This window comes from Anneissia japonica, unplaced genomic scaffold (assembly GCF_011630105.1).
Source record: "Anneissia japonica isolate Jap-2015-1 unplaced genomic scaffold, ASM1163010v1 scaffold1709_len327053_cov138, whole genome shotgun sequence".
NCBI lineage: Eukaryota > Metazoa > Echinodermata > Crinoidea > Comatulida > Comatulidae > Anneissia > Anneissia japonica.
The window spans coordinates 257,359-275,322 of NW_022723599.1; the positions used below are offsets into that span (position 1 = coordinate 257,359).

General features: G+C 33.6%; 2 protein-coding genes across 2 annotated transcripts in view; both read right to left on the bottom strand.

Annotated features, from left to right (window-relative positions):
- LOC117112296 (protein lin-9 homolog) overlaps positions 1-8,484 on the bottom strand; it is a 27,041-nt gene extending 18,557 nt beyond the window's left edge. Inside the window, exons 1-7 of the mRNA XM_033255363.1 lie at positions 8,418-8,484; positions 7,299-7,387; positions 5,292-5,423; positions 3,761-3,897; positions 3,186-3,311; positions 1,601-1,764; positions 960-1,093 (exon numbers count right to left, since the gene is read on the bottom strand). Coding sequence (XP_033111254.1) covers positions 960-1,093; positions 1,601-1,764; positions 3,186-3,311; positions 3,761-3,897; positions 5,292-5,423; positions 7,299-7,387; positions 8,418-8,439 — 804 coding nt within the window. The 5' untranslated portion in view covers positions 8,440-8,484. The remainder of the gene's footprint in view (positions 1-959; positions 1,094-1,600; positions 1,765-3,185; positions 3,312-3,760; positions 3,898-5,291; positions 5,424-7,298; positions 7,388-8,417) is intronic.
- Positions 8,485-11,003: 2,519 nt separating this feature from the next.
- LOC117112297 (protein SPT2 homolog) lies at positions 11,004-17,358 on the bottom strand. The gene is made up of 4 exons (XM_033255364.1): positions 16,383-17,358; positions 15,052-15,196; positions 13,782-13,859; positions 11,004-13,437 (listed from the first exon to the last, which is right to left on the bottom strand). The coding sequence occupies exons 1-4, from the start codon at positions 17,032-17,034 to the stop codon at positions 13,350-13,352; spliced, it is 963 nt and encodes a 320-aa protein (XP_033111255.1). The 5' UTR covers positions 17,035-17,358; the 3' UTR covers positions 11,004-13,349.
- Positions 17,359-17,964: the final 606 nt, after the last annotated feature.

A 17,964-nucleotide genomic window follows, 5' to 3' on the forward strand; every position in this document is an offset into this window, starting at 1 on the left:
TTTAATTATAATTGATATATAATGTGTGTAAATGGACAAAAAATAAATAAATGAGTGCACATGAATCAGTGACATACACATTCATCGTGGTAATCGTCAAACATGTGAAGTTACGGCAAACAATATGGTCGGATCGACGCTTTGTCGCCGGGATTTGTTCATTATTATTTTTTAATCTAAAACAAAGCATGTCAACTATTGAATTTAATTAGGCCTACAGTAAGTCTCATCTTCATCTGTTTTGTTGCATTCCTCAAATTCTGACCTGGGCCTGGCCTAGGCCTACCTGGAACTAGCCAAAAAAAATCGCGTCAGCTAGGCTTGGGCCTAGGCCTGCTCGACTTACTTAGGCCTTTTGGTTTTTAAGAGCTTTCACGAATACGGCGACCCCCCACCCCCGGGAAAACGGGGGTGGCTCCCCACCCCCGGGAAAACGCGGAATGATCGCCGACTGGCACTTCAAAAAGCTGGTGATATCCCTGAATATGGAGTACGTGCTTGTGGATATTACCGCATGGAGCGATTAAAATATTTAAGCGCATGCAGTTACGGAGAAGCAACACAATCACACTAACGGAATGACTCTCTCTTAAACCAATTATATCGATCAAAACGCACTGAAATACAAATGGAGCCACAATCGCAAATGGACAAATGGATTCCTAGCTTTAAATGTGTAGACTGAAAAAATTGTCAAAAGGTAAATTATACCATAGGATAGCAACAGAAAATAATAAAATGTCAGGCTTTCTGCAGGCTCAATCTGATTCGAAACTTTAGGCCCTCTAAAGCAATCTCAGTCAAAACGTCAGTTTCCCCTCCCCATTAAAGAAGGCACAGTCCCAGTCGTAACATGAAACCATCTGAAGCAGACTACTTTATATAATCACTATATGACATGTAAATTTGTTGTTTACTTATTACCAAAATAAAAAAAAAGGAATTATAATCATACTTACTAGTACTTCAGTATCTGGGATAGTGTGAATCCCAAGGCTAGGCCTGTCAAATGTTATTCTATATGTTGCATTTGTAGGATCCACTGCATCAATTTGACCAGTGAATAAACCATCTACAGGCGAACGGAGCCGAGCTGTAAATAAACACAAATATATCTCATCATTGTCATTACATTCTCGAATATATCATCAATCAATCACTCAATCAATCAATCAATCAAGAAATCAAAATCACATTTATTTCAGTCGTATTCCACTTCAACAAAGAACAAAGTAAAGATAATACCAAAACCCATTTTTCCCACCATTAGCATACACAGCGCCACTTTTATTGCACCTAGGTAAAATTAAATTCATATATAGTAGAACCTTCAATCATGCATTTTAAGTCACCTTGATTTTACGCACGTCTAATATGGACGATGATCAGTATCTGTATTTTAATGAACTAAATTATTTGTTCATTTTTATATATCTTCCATTTAATAAACCAAGTCAACGTTGTGATTTGTGTTTATTTTATTAAAAGTCATTTGAGCACTGTAATTAAATCGTAAACAAACTATGGTGATTAATGTAATGATTGTTGTTTTGTGTCAATGAAAGCTGCCTATACATCATCAATGGATTTAGAACTTTACCTGTTACTTTGGTGCCAATGACTAGTTGAGAAGGAACCTCATCTGGTAAGTCTTTAAGCTCACTTGGATCCAGCTCATGGCTTTTCCTCTGTTGTAATAATCTTAATTTCTGGCGCTTCGTTTGCAACGCTGCCCTCTCCTCAGCAAAAAATGCAGATGAGCATCTAATTACACAAACACATTAAAGATACTGTGATCTGCTAAACAATGTAAAGGCTTGTTTACACTATGACGATAACGATCAATGATAAAAAGCTAAAAAAGAATCAATTGTTCATATAGAAATTAAAAGAAATGAGACTACTAGCACGATTTGATAACGATTTATCATGTATACGATAAAAATATATTTTCACAAATCAAATGACGTCATAATCATGGGAAAATGATAAAATTGTATTAGTAAAAACGATTTCATTGTTTTCAAATGATTATGACACCATTTCATTTGCGAAATTAGTTTCTTATCATATACACGATAAATTGTCATCGAATCTTCCTTGTGTTAAACCTTCTCTTATTTATTTTATTTTCTATATGAACAATTTTAGCTTTTTATCATTGATCGTTATCATCATAGTGTAAGCAGGTCTTAACTGTCATTTTATGGCTTATCTCACTGGAACCAATATGTATCAGAAGATTATAGAAGAAGGGGATAATAGAAAGATCTTCCAAGAATCTTAATCATTGTTCTTGGAAAAGGAGTAGAATTCACTGGACTTTATTTTCGGGCAAAGTACCACCTTGTTTCTGCCTTATTGTGTAGTACCTACAATTTTAAACAGCAGGGTTATTTCTCATATCAAGAAATGGGTTGATACTGATGAAACCCAAAAGAAGGTGCTGAAGGACTGGGCATTGTGTAAAATCATTTTTTTCTTTCGTTTTTTTTCTCTTTTTTGTTTATGTTAAGCGCATAGAGGCTCCAGCATTATATTTATGTATATCATTATTATTAAAATAAAATATTTAAAAGTAAATAACTAAATAAAATATAAATTTATATATGGGTATAATTTTGAAATTTTGTAATCATGAACAGAGATTTTACATGAATGGACCATGTAATAAATTATAGTACAATGAATTAAAAAGGTAATTCATCCTCATTAGGCCTAGTGTTTATTATATTTTTCGCAAGTTGGATTGCCGTGCAGTTAAGGCAGGGGTGTCGCAACCTATAGCCATAATATAGGTGCTGGTGTGAACAGCACGCTCACCTATGGTTTTGGTGGTCTAACAAGTCTTCTTTGATACGGACTATAAACCATAGGCCCAGTGTACACAATTTGGCTTGTGTGCACTAAATAAAATCCAGTACATCTTTTGGGATGTGTAGGAGGTTAATATGGTGTACTGGTCCATACAGCCCATGTTGTGGACAGACGAGAGCAGCTGGTACTGGCTTACTGGGTAGCTCAGACATGAAGGGACCCTTTAGGCGAAAGCAAGTTACTGAAAGAGCTAGTCCACACCTCGAGCGCTTTGAGACCATTTCGGTATAAAGCGCTGATATAAATCTAACTACATTACATTAGGTAATAATTGTACATAACATAATAATTCATAATAGCTTATATACCTCCTGGGCTTTCCCATCAGCCTACGGATTGTGATCCATTCTATCCGTGTCAAGCGCCTAGTCTTCAGCTGAGGAAACGACTCCCTCAAACACACACAGAAGTCATTTTCACCTTCAAACAAAGCTCTAACAAAGCGAAAGGATAATAACAATAATAAAAGAAGGAAATACGATAACAATAAACAGTATGTTTATAATATCTAAATAATCATCTAAAATAGATACAAATAAAATATATGTGTACATTGTATATTTAACATTCCAATTTTCATAAAATCAAAGTCAAAGTTAGCTAGGCTTCTATCAGATGGTCAAACTATTTAACCATTTAATTTTTTTAATTGTTTCGTCTAGTTTAATCACAATTCTATTATATTTCAATTTTTTTTAAGTTCACTGTAAAAAATCTTCTGAAAATTTGTTGAGTTGGCTTGGAATGACCCTATTATAAGAAACTGTAAGTCTGTTTATGAAGTACAGTACCAACAAATAGAAAAGGAGTGTTGGAAGTGCTAAGCACTGATTTACAGAAACCCAAATTATTATTACTTTTATTATCTGAAGAAAACTCTTACTTGTCTAAATTGGAGTAGAACCATTCATATATACACCATTTGTATGCTTTTGGTAGCTTGAGGAGATTCTTTAAACGAGTACCAAGATTCTGAGCAGCTCTCTTATCAGGTGTGCTTAAAACATTACCAGGTTTTTGCTAGAATGTTTTAGAAAAAAAAACAAACAAACAAACCAACATAAACAGGTTTATCAATATATTTTAAAATAAAAAGAACTTGTATTTTTACATACAAATCTCTCTTTGGCATTGCTCCTCCTTACATTCAAAATTTAGTTCATGTTAGGTTAAGTCGGTTCAGCCGTTTACTCAGGTCTACCATCAACACAGTTGTTCTTCACACTCTATCTACTGTACAGCAGCCGATTTAAATCTTATGGTGATAGAGCATTTTCTGTTGCTGCACCATTGCTATGGAATTCCCTGCCTCTTGAAGTTTAAAATTCCCTTCTCACAACATTTAAAAAAAAATTTTCAAAACACATCTTTTTATAACATTTTAATTCTTTATCAATAATAATAATACAACAATAATATATAAGCATTTAAATAACGCTCTTTACCTGAGTCTCACAGCACTTAATAAAAAGTATGAACTATGGAAAAAGGTGAGTTTAAAGAGGAGATTTGAATTGAGAAAGAGTTGGAGTGTAATGGATGATGGTGGAAAGTTGTTTCCAGAGGAAAAGGTGAAAATGCAGAAGCCTTTGGTGACTGATGTTAATTTCCTTTTTGGTAAATATATCGTCACTCACATCACGAACTAACACAATCAAAGTAGATTGTGTTAGTTCGTGAAATCACAGTAGCGCGTCAAAACGAGCGCGTATTGGTTGTCAAGCAATTTTGTATTCTTTACCACACAAAAAGTCTTATTATTCTTTTCATAAAGATCGCCAATCAATGTGAATAGTGCCCCCAATGATCAAAAAGTGAGATTTACTGTACAATATGCCCGAACAAGCATGCACTCAAATACAATATATCACTTTATTGGTTTGAATGTTTTCTCTCTCAGCTAATGTAACAATATAAATTATTTTGGAAGACTTTTATATACATTTTAAAGTGTTTTTGTAGTTAAAAACGATTGTTCGTAATGAAGTCATCCCCCCAAATTCGGTTTGTAAAATTGAGAGTTTGTAAATGGGAGATGTTAACGTACACCGCTCTGAGACTGCAGAAAATTTATATACATTACATTACATTGCACAGTATGCAATGCATTTGTTTGTTTCCATTGTTCTTTGATATACATGAGTTCATGTTAACACTGTTTTAGATGGTTTGTATAAAATGAAATAAATTATTTTTTATTATTATAACAAAGTTACTGATGATTATTTTTACCCAGAATTAACAATCATAATTTCATTTAAACTTTTTACTATGATATCATGATTATTACCTGTATTATATGGCTTGAATTTGCATGTAAATTAAAAATTCATGTTTGAACAGTTAACAATTAACATAAATGTAAAAATGAATTAAAATATTTACAAACTTAAAAATAAAAAGTATTGACTTACTCTCACTTTTGGTGTCACAACTTTAATAGGTGTGACCTTCGTCCTCTTACTGGGAGATGAACGCAAAGAAATGGATGATGTGTCTTCATAGTCCTCAAAGATAAGCCTGTTTCTCTTTCTAATGCGTGGTGGCTAGAAGGAAAAAATGACAGTATAGCTTTTAATTATCTATTGAACACAATTTTTTAAGTTGAAAAAAGCTATTGAAAAATCTTTAAATTAACCAGGCTCCAGAGGAAAAAAAATATATGTCGAACAACTCACTTTTCTATTCACAATCTGTGTCTCAGTTTTGTTTTTTTTGACAAACACCATTTTTGTAACCTATAAAAACTCCAAGATTTTCAACTCAATATAATGTACACTACGGTACCAATAATCAGGCTTTAATTTAAAGTTAATATTGTATGCATAAAACATATTTTCTTTGACTAGATACCTAAATTGACTGAGTAATTTTACAGTGCTCAAACTATCTGTGAACAGCAAAATAAGAACTGCTTCAATCTGTGCACTAGTCTCATTTAAGTTGGTAACAATTGATCTTTTTTAACTAAGCATTGTCTTCCACAGTGAGTTGATGTTTTTGTCAACTGGTTAAACAGCAATGGTGCCAAAATATGATATTTTTTTTATATTCACAGAAAACTTTATTCAATCAATCAGAGAATAATAATATTAAACATTTTGGTTATATAAAGTGTTGGTAGATGGAGTTCACTTTTTATATTAGAAACACATTTATCTCAGGGGCAGATTTTGGGGGGGGGGGGAAGATGACCCACCCCACTAACATTTTTTCCAGGACCCCCTAGGATAATGTTGTCTTAATCGGTCCAACTTTCGGCCCCCATCCCCTTTTAGATATCTCTGGACCTGCCCCTGTATCTGATTATAAGGCCATATTAATCTAATTGTTTGTCCCAAAGCTTAGTAAATTTGTTCTTGCCTAAAAACATTTAAAAAAAAACAAAAAAACATCTCGCTCAAATTGTAGTAACCTCCTTTAATAGATAACATGTGGTGTGTTGACACACTATTATAATTCTTAACTGAAGAGAGCCTGGTAACGAATATAAATTAAAAAATATATATATTTTTATTAAAACATATAAGGAAAATATATATATATATATAAAATATATATATATATATAAAAAATATATATATTTTTATTAAAACATATAAGAAAAAAAAAAACAAAACAAAACCACAATCTGCACTAGGATTTTAGAGACAGGAGTGCTTCGAGACAAACAATTACAGTAAATTAATACGGCCTAATCACATGATTATTACATGTTCCTGATAATGAGAGTTTAATTATTACTAGTACTGACATTCCCCTCCTATCATCCTCCTCAGACTCCTCACCAATAAAATTGCATGGCTCATATTATTTTCTGTTTATTAAAATCCATTAGGATTTATATAGCGCACATATGATCCAGAAAACTCAAGGGGCTTTTTTTCCATACAGGAAACAGGATCAATCATACACACTGTGCAACCTTCTCCCCTCCTCCAGGGAGTATTCCTAGTCATGCGAGTAATCAGCAATATTTAATTTCATTCCGAATCATTCACCTCCTACCAGGTACCTATATATATATATATACTCCTAGGTGAAGAGAGGCAAATTCAGGTAAAGTGTTTGCCCATGAACACAAGCAGTGTGACGAGCATCAGTCTCAAGCCCCCGACCTTCCAATGCCTTACACGCTGCACCGCACGCTTCTACAGTGCTTTAACCTTCTCTTTGTGTTTTGTTTCTATATTTTCTTATCTTGCTTTCTTTCCTCTAATTTATCTTTATATATTCATTCATGCAGTTTACTTCTGTTTCCTTATATGTTTGAAATGTATAGTGTATATTTATACATTTAAAAAAAGTAAATTTAATGAATTAAAATAAAAATTTAGTAATAGTTAAATGCATTGGAAAAAACCCCCAAAGTTTATTTTCCAAACATTTTTGATAGGCCTAATCTGATTTATTATACTTACCCTGCGTGGACTGTCCTCCTGAGTTTGAGGTGAAGAGGTGGGCTTACCCTTGCCTGCACTTCGTAGACTCATCAAAGCCTCTGCCGAGTCTACAGTATGTACAACAAATATAACATTTTTCAGGACAGCATATGATTATTTTTGATTATGTTGATGGTAAAAGTTGGGCCAAGGAGTGACCAATAATATATCCCCCTCGCACTCCAAGGCTAAGGCAAGACATTTTTATACCTTGTTTAGCGAACCCGCCGACTGCAAATATTGATGATGTCAAATAAAAATAAAATTTTATTTTGGGCCAAGCAGCGCACCCGCCCCCACGAAAAAAGTGGAAATTTCAGAAAAAAATAAAAGTTTTTCTTTATTTTTATTTAAACGCCCTCCGCTGACTTGAAATCGCCAAAGATAAGATATGTATATTTTTTCCTAATTATATAAATTTGAAGCATTTAGGCCTATCCATCTTATTCTACATTCATCACCAATAAAATTTTATTTTTATTTTCTATTTTGGTTTTGGCAAACCTATTTGCTAAATAAGAAAACAAAATTTTATCTTTACTACAAAAGATAGAGTGCCAGGTACTAGTAGTGGTCTTGGCTGGCCTAGGTATATAGGGCATTAGGCTACTCTACCACTGTACCAGGGCCTCCCCTAGAGAGAGGACTAGTCTAGACCCACATAGGCCTAGGCCTACGAAAAAAAAAAACAAAAAAAAAAAACAGACACAAAATATTTAGTCGTCAAAATGACACCTCATCCGTTTTTATAGTCAGGCGTATGTGCTTACATAGGCTAGGCCCTATGTTGACCTTTTAGGGAATGAGAGAGGGCGTAGGCCGCCAGCCAACCACTGCTAGATTAGGCCTGGCCTACTACTACTACTACTACAGCAGTACCAGTCAGTACATAGGCCTAGACAGTCCTTATCTTAGGCCTAGCCTAGCTGACGGAGGGGAATTAGTACTTAAAACAACACTTTCCAACTGTTGGAATAGCAAATCTTTTCACTAAACAAAATTATATAAATGTGAAGATAAATATAGAATAATTCATAGTTGATAAATGTTTGAAATGTACAAAAAATAAATTGAATAAAAAAAAATAGGGTATCTTACGTTCAAGCGACGTGTCCGCCATCTTGACGCGCCTATTTTCAAAAACATTGCATTGTGGGAAACTTTAGATGCAACGTCACAAACTCTCACTGATTTCTCTTCGATCGGTGCTTGGCAATTTCTAAAATTAGTTTTTACAGTAATACGTTTTACTCTTCCGATTATCTTTCAATTTCAAAGAATGTACTATAATATATTTGACTATTGTGCGCTGTACGTCTTTCCGGGACTCGTTTAATCCATCATATTAATTTATTAGTAATCAAATTATTTTCAATGATCATATCCTCGCCTATCAGCTGAGCCTAAGGAAGAAGTGAAGTATTAAATATTTTAAAACCATCATTTAATCATTAAAAGTGAAATATTCAAAGGGAAAAAATAGCAATAATTAAAACTATAAAATACAATGGCCTTAAAATTTGTAAAGCAATAAAAATCAATATAAAAAAGAAGAAGAAAATAAAAACGAAAACAAAACGGAAAAAAAAAAGAAATATCAAACATCATAACCAGGTTTTAGACTATTCGTAATTTTTAGTTTCCATCTTGTTTGTTGGAATTTCCCTGGAAGGAGTACATGTTTACTATTGGATTCCCGGGCTTACGTGATGGCTTTGTACGTATTTATTTACAGTTTTATTTATTTGTGTTTGCATTCATAAATAAATGAAATGAAAGGCTATAAAATTTATCAAAAAAACATATGTAATCATTTTCATGCTTAGGAATATTTTATTCAAATTTAAATATTAAAATAAATATTCGTTTATAATTCTAATTTTAATTATTTATTTTTAATTATTAAAGTAACACTTTATTATAGCTCATTATTTCAATTAAAAATTAAAAATATTACTGTATGTAATTAAATAAAAATTGATATAAATAATAAACCAACAAAACAGCAGTACAAATATTTTAATAATGCAGAATAACCATTTTAATTATAAAATTATATAATTATAAATCATTAATAATAATTTGTAGGCCTGTAGTAATTATAAAATACTAAATAGCTCCCCTGGCTCTCATGCTACCTTTTTTGAAGTAGGCTAATGAAATTCTCCTGGCAACTTTAAAAATCATATACTGTATATATAATGATTTATAGTATCTGTGACTTACAAGTATGAGTCCAACGGTGGCTCAAGAAACTCAGTGCCGACAGGGCGCGACATGTCCGATGGGTCAAATCCAAGGGGCGGACTAGAGCCTCGGTATGGTCCAGGAATTAAAACAATCGTGATATTGTTCACAGGGAGAGTTACGGATTAGTATAGCCGGGCCCAAAGTGTTCTTGATTATTTATTATCGTCATACCAACGGTGTGTGGAAGCGGGAAACAGGAGGCTAGATGTGTATAAGAGACAGCCCCTAGAGAGAGGACTAGTCTAGACCTGTCTCTTATACACATCTAGATGTGTATAAGAGACAGATTCACAATCTGTGTCTCAGTTTTGTTTTTTTTGACAAACACCATTTTTGTAACCTATAAAAACTCCAAGATTTTCAACTCAATATAATGTACACTACGGTACCAATAATCAGGCTTTAATTTAAAGTTAATATTGTATGCATAAAACATATTTTCTTTGACTAGATACCTAAATTGACTGAGTAATTTTACAGTGCTCAAACTATCTGTGAACAGCAAAATAAGAACTGCTTCAATCTGTGCACTAGTCTCATTTAAGTTGGTAACAATTGATCTTTTTTAACTAAGCATTGTCTTCCACAGTGAGTTGATGTTTTTGTCAACTGGTTAAACAGCAATGGTGCCAAAATATGATATTTTTTTTATATTCACAGAAAACTTTATTCAATCAATCAGAGAATAATAATATTAAACATTTTGGTTATATAAAGTGTTGGTAGATGGAGTTCACTTTTTATATTAGAAACACATTTATCTCAGGGGCAGATTTTGGGGGGGGGGGGAAGATGACCCACCCCACTAACATTTTTTCCAGGACCCCCTAGGATAATGTTGTCTTAATCGGTCCAACTTTCGGCCCCCATCCCCTTTTAGATATCTCTGGACCTGCCCCTGTATCTGATTATAAGGCCATATTAATCTAATTGTTTGTCCCAAAGCTTAGTAAATTTGTTCTTGCCTAAAAACATTTAAAAAAAAACAAAAAAACATCTCGCTCAAATTGTAGTAACCTCCTTTAATAGATACAATTTGATATTGTTTCGGGAGTCAGTTCTTCTGTTGATTGTGGGGTTCTCCACTTTTTGGTTTTGCCTATGTTAAATTAAAGTAAAGTTAGAAAATGAATTCGTATGCTATAGATGCAGCTGACTGTGTTTCCCCCCTTTCAGTTAATACTTTTAATCATCATGCTTCTTTTGTTATTCCGAGGATATAAAATTCCTGCATGCAGGAACAATGTTGTTGATTACCGATAAAAACCAGTCAATAAACCATACATAGATTAAATCAAATGCTTTTAATAAGATGAATTTCAACAATAAATGAATGTAAAAAGTTAAAAGGTTTAAAAATCGAAAAAATCATTGATTGAAATGAGTTCTTGAAATGAGTTTAAGAAAATAAATATCTTAATTGCACACTGTTTAAAAAATGATGCCTTCATCCATGTACACTGTTGAAACTGTTAGCAACTGTTAGCAAAAAAATATACAACATAAAAACTAAAACTAATAAAAAGAAAGAGCATGTGTTGATGCTCAATTTTGTATAATTTTGGCCTAATGTGCTTTAAAAAACTACATCATTAATTTAGGTAACTTCATTCAGTGGCGTATCTAGAAGTCTTGAAATGTGGGTGCTGATGGAGGGCGCGAAGGTGAAAGGGGGGAGGGGCTCCATGATCAGTTGAGTGGCGTTAATTGACAAAATAAGGTGATTTTAGGTGATTTTTAACTACTTTACCATTATTTTTTTCGGGGGGGGGGGGGCTTCAAGTAATTTTTGGAGGGGTGTGCATCCCCACCCCCCACGCACCCCCTAGATACACCACTGACATTATATTGTATTTAAAAAAAATTCTAACCTACTGTTCCATAATGTAGGTCAAATTTTAGCTGATACATTATAAAATGTTGTATGTTAAATGTTACATTTACTATATAGCACCAATTTTCCTTGTCGGTTATAGGAACTGGGACAAAATCAATTCTACAATGTTCTACTCCTCAAAGGTACTAATTCCTGTGCACACGTGCAGTCCAAAGCCTAGGCTGGATTAGAACATTCGGTAACTTCCTGTTTGTGAGAAGAATGTCCTGGGTTGTTTAAAGTGGACATATATTTCCTGTAGGGTAGGCCTATGGTTTATAGTTCCTAATCGAGTACACTTGGTAAGAACGCTTCATATACGTTCTATATCATTATTATTATTATGATTATTATTATTTACCAACCAAACCATAAAAGAGGGGGGTCTTAAAGAATAAATGTGACCCTGCATTAACCGCTTGGACACAAGATTTATGTATAACTGCAATAAAAAACACAAAAGAACAATAAGTTAGATACTTGTAAGGTTTCGTCACATGTTCTCCACTAGAATAATGTGAGCACATAATAGCAGTCTACACATAGTAGATCTAGGCATAGAGGAACACTCTAGTCATATAAACTGATAAAGAAAAAAACAAAAAAACAAAAAAAATCAAAAAAAAAAAACCAAAGTATTTTTTTTAACAGTGACATTCTATCCTTGCTATCATTAGAAGAACAATATGGTAGTTGTTTTTTGTAGCTACGACATCCTATCCTTGTTAGGCAAGACTTTTTATACCTTGTTTCACAAACTTATTTTTTGGAAGATCACCAAAGGAGGGTGGAAAAAAATAAAAATAAAATTTTGTTTCCTTATTTATAAAATGGATAAATGGAGGAGAAAATAAAAATAGAAGTTTAATGTTGAATGTCAAGATTGTAGTATTACACTCTTTATTTTAACCTTTTAGCAGACTTTTATTGTTTTTAAATTTTTGCTGTTTCCTCTGTGACTTTATCTTTTGTGTCTTGTTTTAACTTACATTTTAACTGTGAACAAACAAGAAGAATTTCAAACCATGTTCTCACTGTGTTTGACAATAAAAGTTGAATTGAATTTAATTGAATTTATATTCAACAATAAAATTTATATAATTAGGAATAATAATAATTAGGAAAAAACATACATATGTTATTTCAAAAGATTTCAAGGCGGCGGCCGGCACAATAAAAAAAAAACTTGAAAGAAAAACTTTTATTTTATTCTGAAATTAACAAGGTACTGTATAAACAAAGTCTTGCCTGATCATATGAATAACAAAAATTTAATTTTTTTTTTGGAAAACCTGTATCCTGATAGCTTTAGGCTACGTGAACGCAATATAGTTTGTATTGACGGACATTTAATATTCAGAATTATATCTTTCATACAATCCAATTAGGACTTTTTTAGTAACCCAACATTTACACATTATATCTAATGAAGCACAGCGGCAAGTATAGTGCAATCCATTACAATCTGTATGGAACAATTTTAATGACGTTGACGTCATTTTGTAAAAGCACACATATTTTTTCAAGCTTTATTTTTACCTATATTTAGTATATCCTATATATTACTTTATACTCTAAATTTTGCACAAGTATTTTTTTTTGTTTCAAGTAAAGTAAATAAACACATTGTTAAAAACCTCCACTAAAGCAAACGCACAATAGAGGAAGACCTTGTGATGAACCGACAGACAGCTTACAATTGCATAACGACGAATTCAGTCATTCGTGACCGCACTGCATTCTCTGGTCAACGTAGATATATGGCAAATGTTCTAGAATTGAGGTTGAAAAGAACTCAACGTTTGCGCAGATGACTTTAATTATGCGATAACATTATGCCTAGATCTCATCGTTGTCGTGCATCTTAAAGCTACCTACTGTCTCTTGAAAGCCGACACCCCCTGTCACCTCTTGGACTTGGCTTTCTTTCTTGCCAAATCCATTTTCTCCTTTCTCATGTCTTCTAAATCTTCAGTTATCCCTAGACGTGTACTGAAACAATTGATAACGTAAATAAAAATAGTGTAGTACACCAAATGTATGTAGAGCAAAGACTTCAGCTATAGACCATTTTCGCGAAAAATTTTGAAACAAAAATTTTGGATAACCTGGCAACTACCACTGGGGGACTTCCAGAGGCCTACGCACTTTGAGCTACGTAGTTACCAGTATGTGCGACACACTCTACTTGACACTAGCTAGCTGCTCAGTCTAGACTAGGCCACTGGAAGTCCCCAGTGAGTTGTGGACATTGGCGGCGTTCAAAATAAACCCGATAAAATGGTCTATAAATAAAATCGCTAATGATCAAAAACAAAACCACTATCAAATAGTACCTTCGTGCCTCTTCCTTCATTATTTGGGTGTAGCTGGCTTCCATATTATTCAAAGCGTATTCACTTTCATATCCATAGCTTAATAAGGAGTAGAAAGATAAAAATAAAATGAACATAAAGACATGAGAGTGGTGTACAAATTAGTTGCAACATTAGGCAATTTCAACAGACCTCTAAAAGTCCATTCCTAGACTCTGTAGTCATCTATCAATGGTCTTCACATTTTTATCAAACATTTTGCGTAAATAATAAACATGGTAATACTTTTATAAAATTTAGGCCTATATAAAAATGTAAATTTACAAATACACAAACAAACTCAAGCACAAGCACACATATGATCAAGTAATTCAACTGGCTTCAAGTAAAAAATATTTTAAAATATTTAATACATTATGAAATATATAATTTATTAAAATATATAATTATTAGTCTGTAACAGACCTTGTGTGATGAATGTAACAGTATTACAAACAGTATTTCTTGTTTCACTTTGACAGTATTAAATTGCAAGAGAAGAGCAATGTTGGTGGAACATGTATTTCTCCCTCAACCGTATTATTTTCAATTTTATTGTTTATGAAAAGGATGACTGGAGAATCTTGCAGTGACAGGAAATGGTTGAGGGAAGAAGAGTAGAGGAAGAAGTTAAATACTCTGGATCAGTGGTGTAGCAATGAGGGCCTAGACAAGGCATCAGGGCCTACTATCATAGGGACTGTGTCCGGTTAAAGCCCACTGTGGTACACAAAAAAATCCCCACCTACTTTGGCGATTTAGATGTTTTAAGGGTGTATTTTGATGATTTTACACATTTGGCCTACCTAAAAATGGCTGATTTGAGGTAAAAAAAAGCAATACTGCAGAATTTCATTGACCCATTAAGGTCTAGGGCCCTGGATTTAGCCAGTGAGAGGTCATTGCTCTGTTACACCACTGCTCTGGATGGATTGTCTTTATAAATTTTTAGAAGAGTAGAAAACCAGAAAGTGGTGCTGATGGAGAAGGCTAGAAACATAGGGTTGTGGAAAACTGGATCTCCTAAGTCAACCTAGAAAGTGAGAGATATAAACTGCACAGAGCCACTGCTCTGGATGGACAGTCTTCATAAATGGTAAGAGAAAGGAGGAGGAATAGAAGACCCGGGACTGATTCTGATGGAGAAGGCTGGAAACAAGTTTGTGGTAGAAACATAATTGATAAAGTCAAAATAGATGGCACTTAGAGAGAGAGAGAGAGAGAGAGAGAAAGCGATATAAACTGAACATACTTGCGCTTATCATAGCCAAAGATCTGTCGGATGTATTTTGACACATCAACATCTTCTCCAGTGTCATCAATGAAATCGTCATCTTCGTCCTCCTCATCCTCACTACAAAGTCTTCCACGTTTTGCTTTTAATTTTGGCGGCGGTGCTACACCAAGAAGAAAAACCAATTATGTGATAAGCAGTAGAACACACATATTTACGATATGCCTTAACTTTGTTAGTAGTAGCAGTGATAAACCAGGAAAAAAAACCAATTAAGTGATAAACAATGAAACACAAATGTTTATGTGTTGCCTTCATTTTTGGTGGCGGTGCTATTAAACAAGAATCAACCAAAAGTGATAAACAAGGAAACACAATTGTTTACATTTTGAGTTCATTTTTGGTGGCAGTGCTAAACAAGAAGAAACCAATTAGGTGATAAATAATTGAACACAAATATTTTAGTATGACTTCAAAAATTATTTACATTGGTACTGATATTTTTGTAGCATTGCATGGTACTTAAACACACACACACACACACACATATTCTACGGTAAACAGCAGCAAGATAAAGACAATGTAAATAAATAGATAAATGATATTAACAGTGCCCAACCAATGCCCATCTAACATCAGCGCTGGTTCGAGCTGCTCCTCGCCCATGGTTCAGTTGGAAGAACCAAGTCTTCTTGGATAAGGACTTAAAATGGAGGTCCAGTGTATTACATCTGGCTTGTGTCCACTTTAAAGAACCCATTACATCTTTCGGAAGAGTACAGTAGGGAGGGGGGGGTTACCCGGATGTTATAGTTCATCTCAGCTTCTGTCATTGTGGAATGATGTGAACATGTATCTACCATGAATGAAGCGCCTCTTTACGGCTGCTAGGTAGTCACGGACCATGCATATATGCAATTCAGCACAATGACGCTGCAAGTTATGGGTTATTCTCCTACTCTACCTTTACAGTAGCTTAACAATTTTAAACTTAGCCTAGGAACTATTAATCAGTTTTAATCATGATTTCCAAAGACAGTCATTTTAATCTAAATTATGGTACAAATCATTCATTCCATAGTCTCATATAGAGTTTAGAGAATCATTTCCATACAATTGGCAAGAACACTTACAGTACTGTTTGATTTGAATAAATTAATATTATTTTATAGTAAATTATATTACAATTTAAGGAAATTATATCTTCGAACACTTCGGCCACGTCTCCCCTTAATAGGGGTTCAAAAGTAATTTGGTTTTCCTTATGGCCTATTTACATTCTAAATTGTTAAATAAAATATTTAATCTTGTTCCTAATTTGCTACAAAGATTAAAGAGCTGTACTATACCTGTACGTTTCATAGGTACCCTGCTAACTTGACTTCTTTGTTGCGGTGGAAGCTTAGGCTTTGTCTGACCTGAGCCTGGATGTATAGACTTTGCTTTATCTTTGATTGCAGGACCAACTGAAGACTTCTTCAGCCCACTAGCTTTTCCAGAAGATAGATCATTTCCCTTGGTATCCGGCACCTTACTAGTGTTCATATTAATATTAATAGGCCTACCTTTGACAACCTTTCCTTTTTCTTGTGATTCTAATACTTTAGTGTGTCCATTTTTTAATTTAACTTTGGCTGAATCATGTGGAATTTTTGAATCAGAAACTTTCTTGACTTTGTTTCCCAATTCATGTGAAATTTTCGAATCAGAAACTTTCTTGACTTTTTTCCCAAATTCATGTTTTTGTGTGTCAAAATTAGTATTTTTCTTTGAAGAGGAATTAACTGAGCTTGTCTGCTTTTTGACATCCACATTCTCCGATTTTGCAGTGGTCTTGTCAATAATAACTTCACCATTTTGTTTTCTTTTAGCTAAATCCATAAGTTCTTTAAAATTCATAGGTTGCTTGATAGGTTTCTTCTTGGATGTCTCTGGTCTAATTGGTCGTTCACATTCTGTTCTTTCCTTTTTTCTGTCCGCACCTTTATCAATTATATTCATAAAATGTTTATGCTTGTTCTCATGGTCTTTAGATTTGTAGTCATTTACGTTCAATGTTTTCTTCTTCTTATCTGTTTTGGATATCAATTTCTCTTTTGATTTTTCTGCTTCTCTTGTTTTCCTTTCTTCTTTTTTACTTTTTTCATCTTTTTGCTTCAATTGTGCTGTTTTTTTCTTTTCAGATGCTAAAGGACATTGAAGAAAATATATCAAGAGTGTAGTAAAGAATCCATAGTAGCACAACTTTTTAATTAACAGCTTTACAATTACAGGTAATTGGAGTACTGATACAATATTAAATACACAAATCAATGAGGACGTTTGTTAGGGAGACGGTTCGTACGTGGTACCCTGGGTCGGACTGTTCCATTTATTTCGAAGGGGTGTTCCATCTGGGAACAATGGCAACTAGTCGGTTTATCCAGGTAAGTATTCACGAAATAGACATCAGCATTCTTGGCTGTGTCAATACAGTATCGTATATATTCGTGTATAAGACGACCCACGTATAAGACTACCCTCGTATAAGACGATGACCCCTGAGTTTGATAAAATTTTTATACAAATTTTGTATGTTGGGCATATAAGACGACTCTACTTCCCCCCCCCACCCCTAATGTTTTCTTGTCGGAATTCCTACTTTTTTTTGCTTTTAATAAAATGATATTGATACTTGATTTAGCTGGCTAAAATGGAGTGAAATGCAAGGCTAATCTTCCAAATAATACCATTATATTAAGTTTTAAATGTTCATAAAAATATTCTTTCCGCTTATTTTAAATTCCGTTCATTCACAGTAAACATTGTGTGGTTTTATTGCAGAAGTAAATTTGCATGTTACGGACGAACTGCACAAACAACGGAAATGATTTTAAACAATCTAAAATTTGTATGTTGTGCGTATACTGTAAGACAACCCCCTGTTTTTCG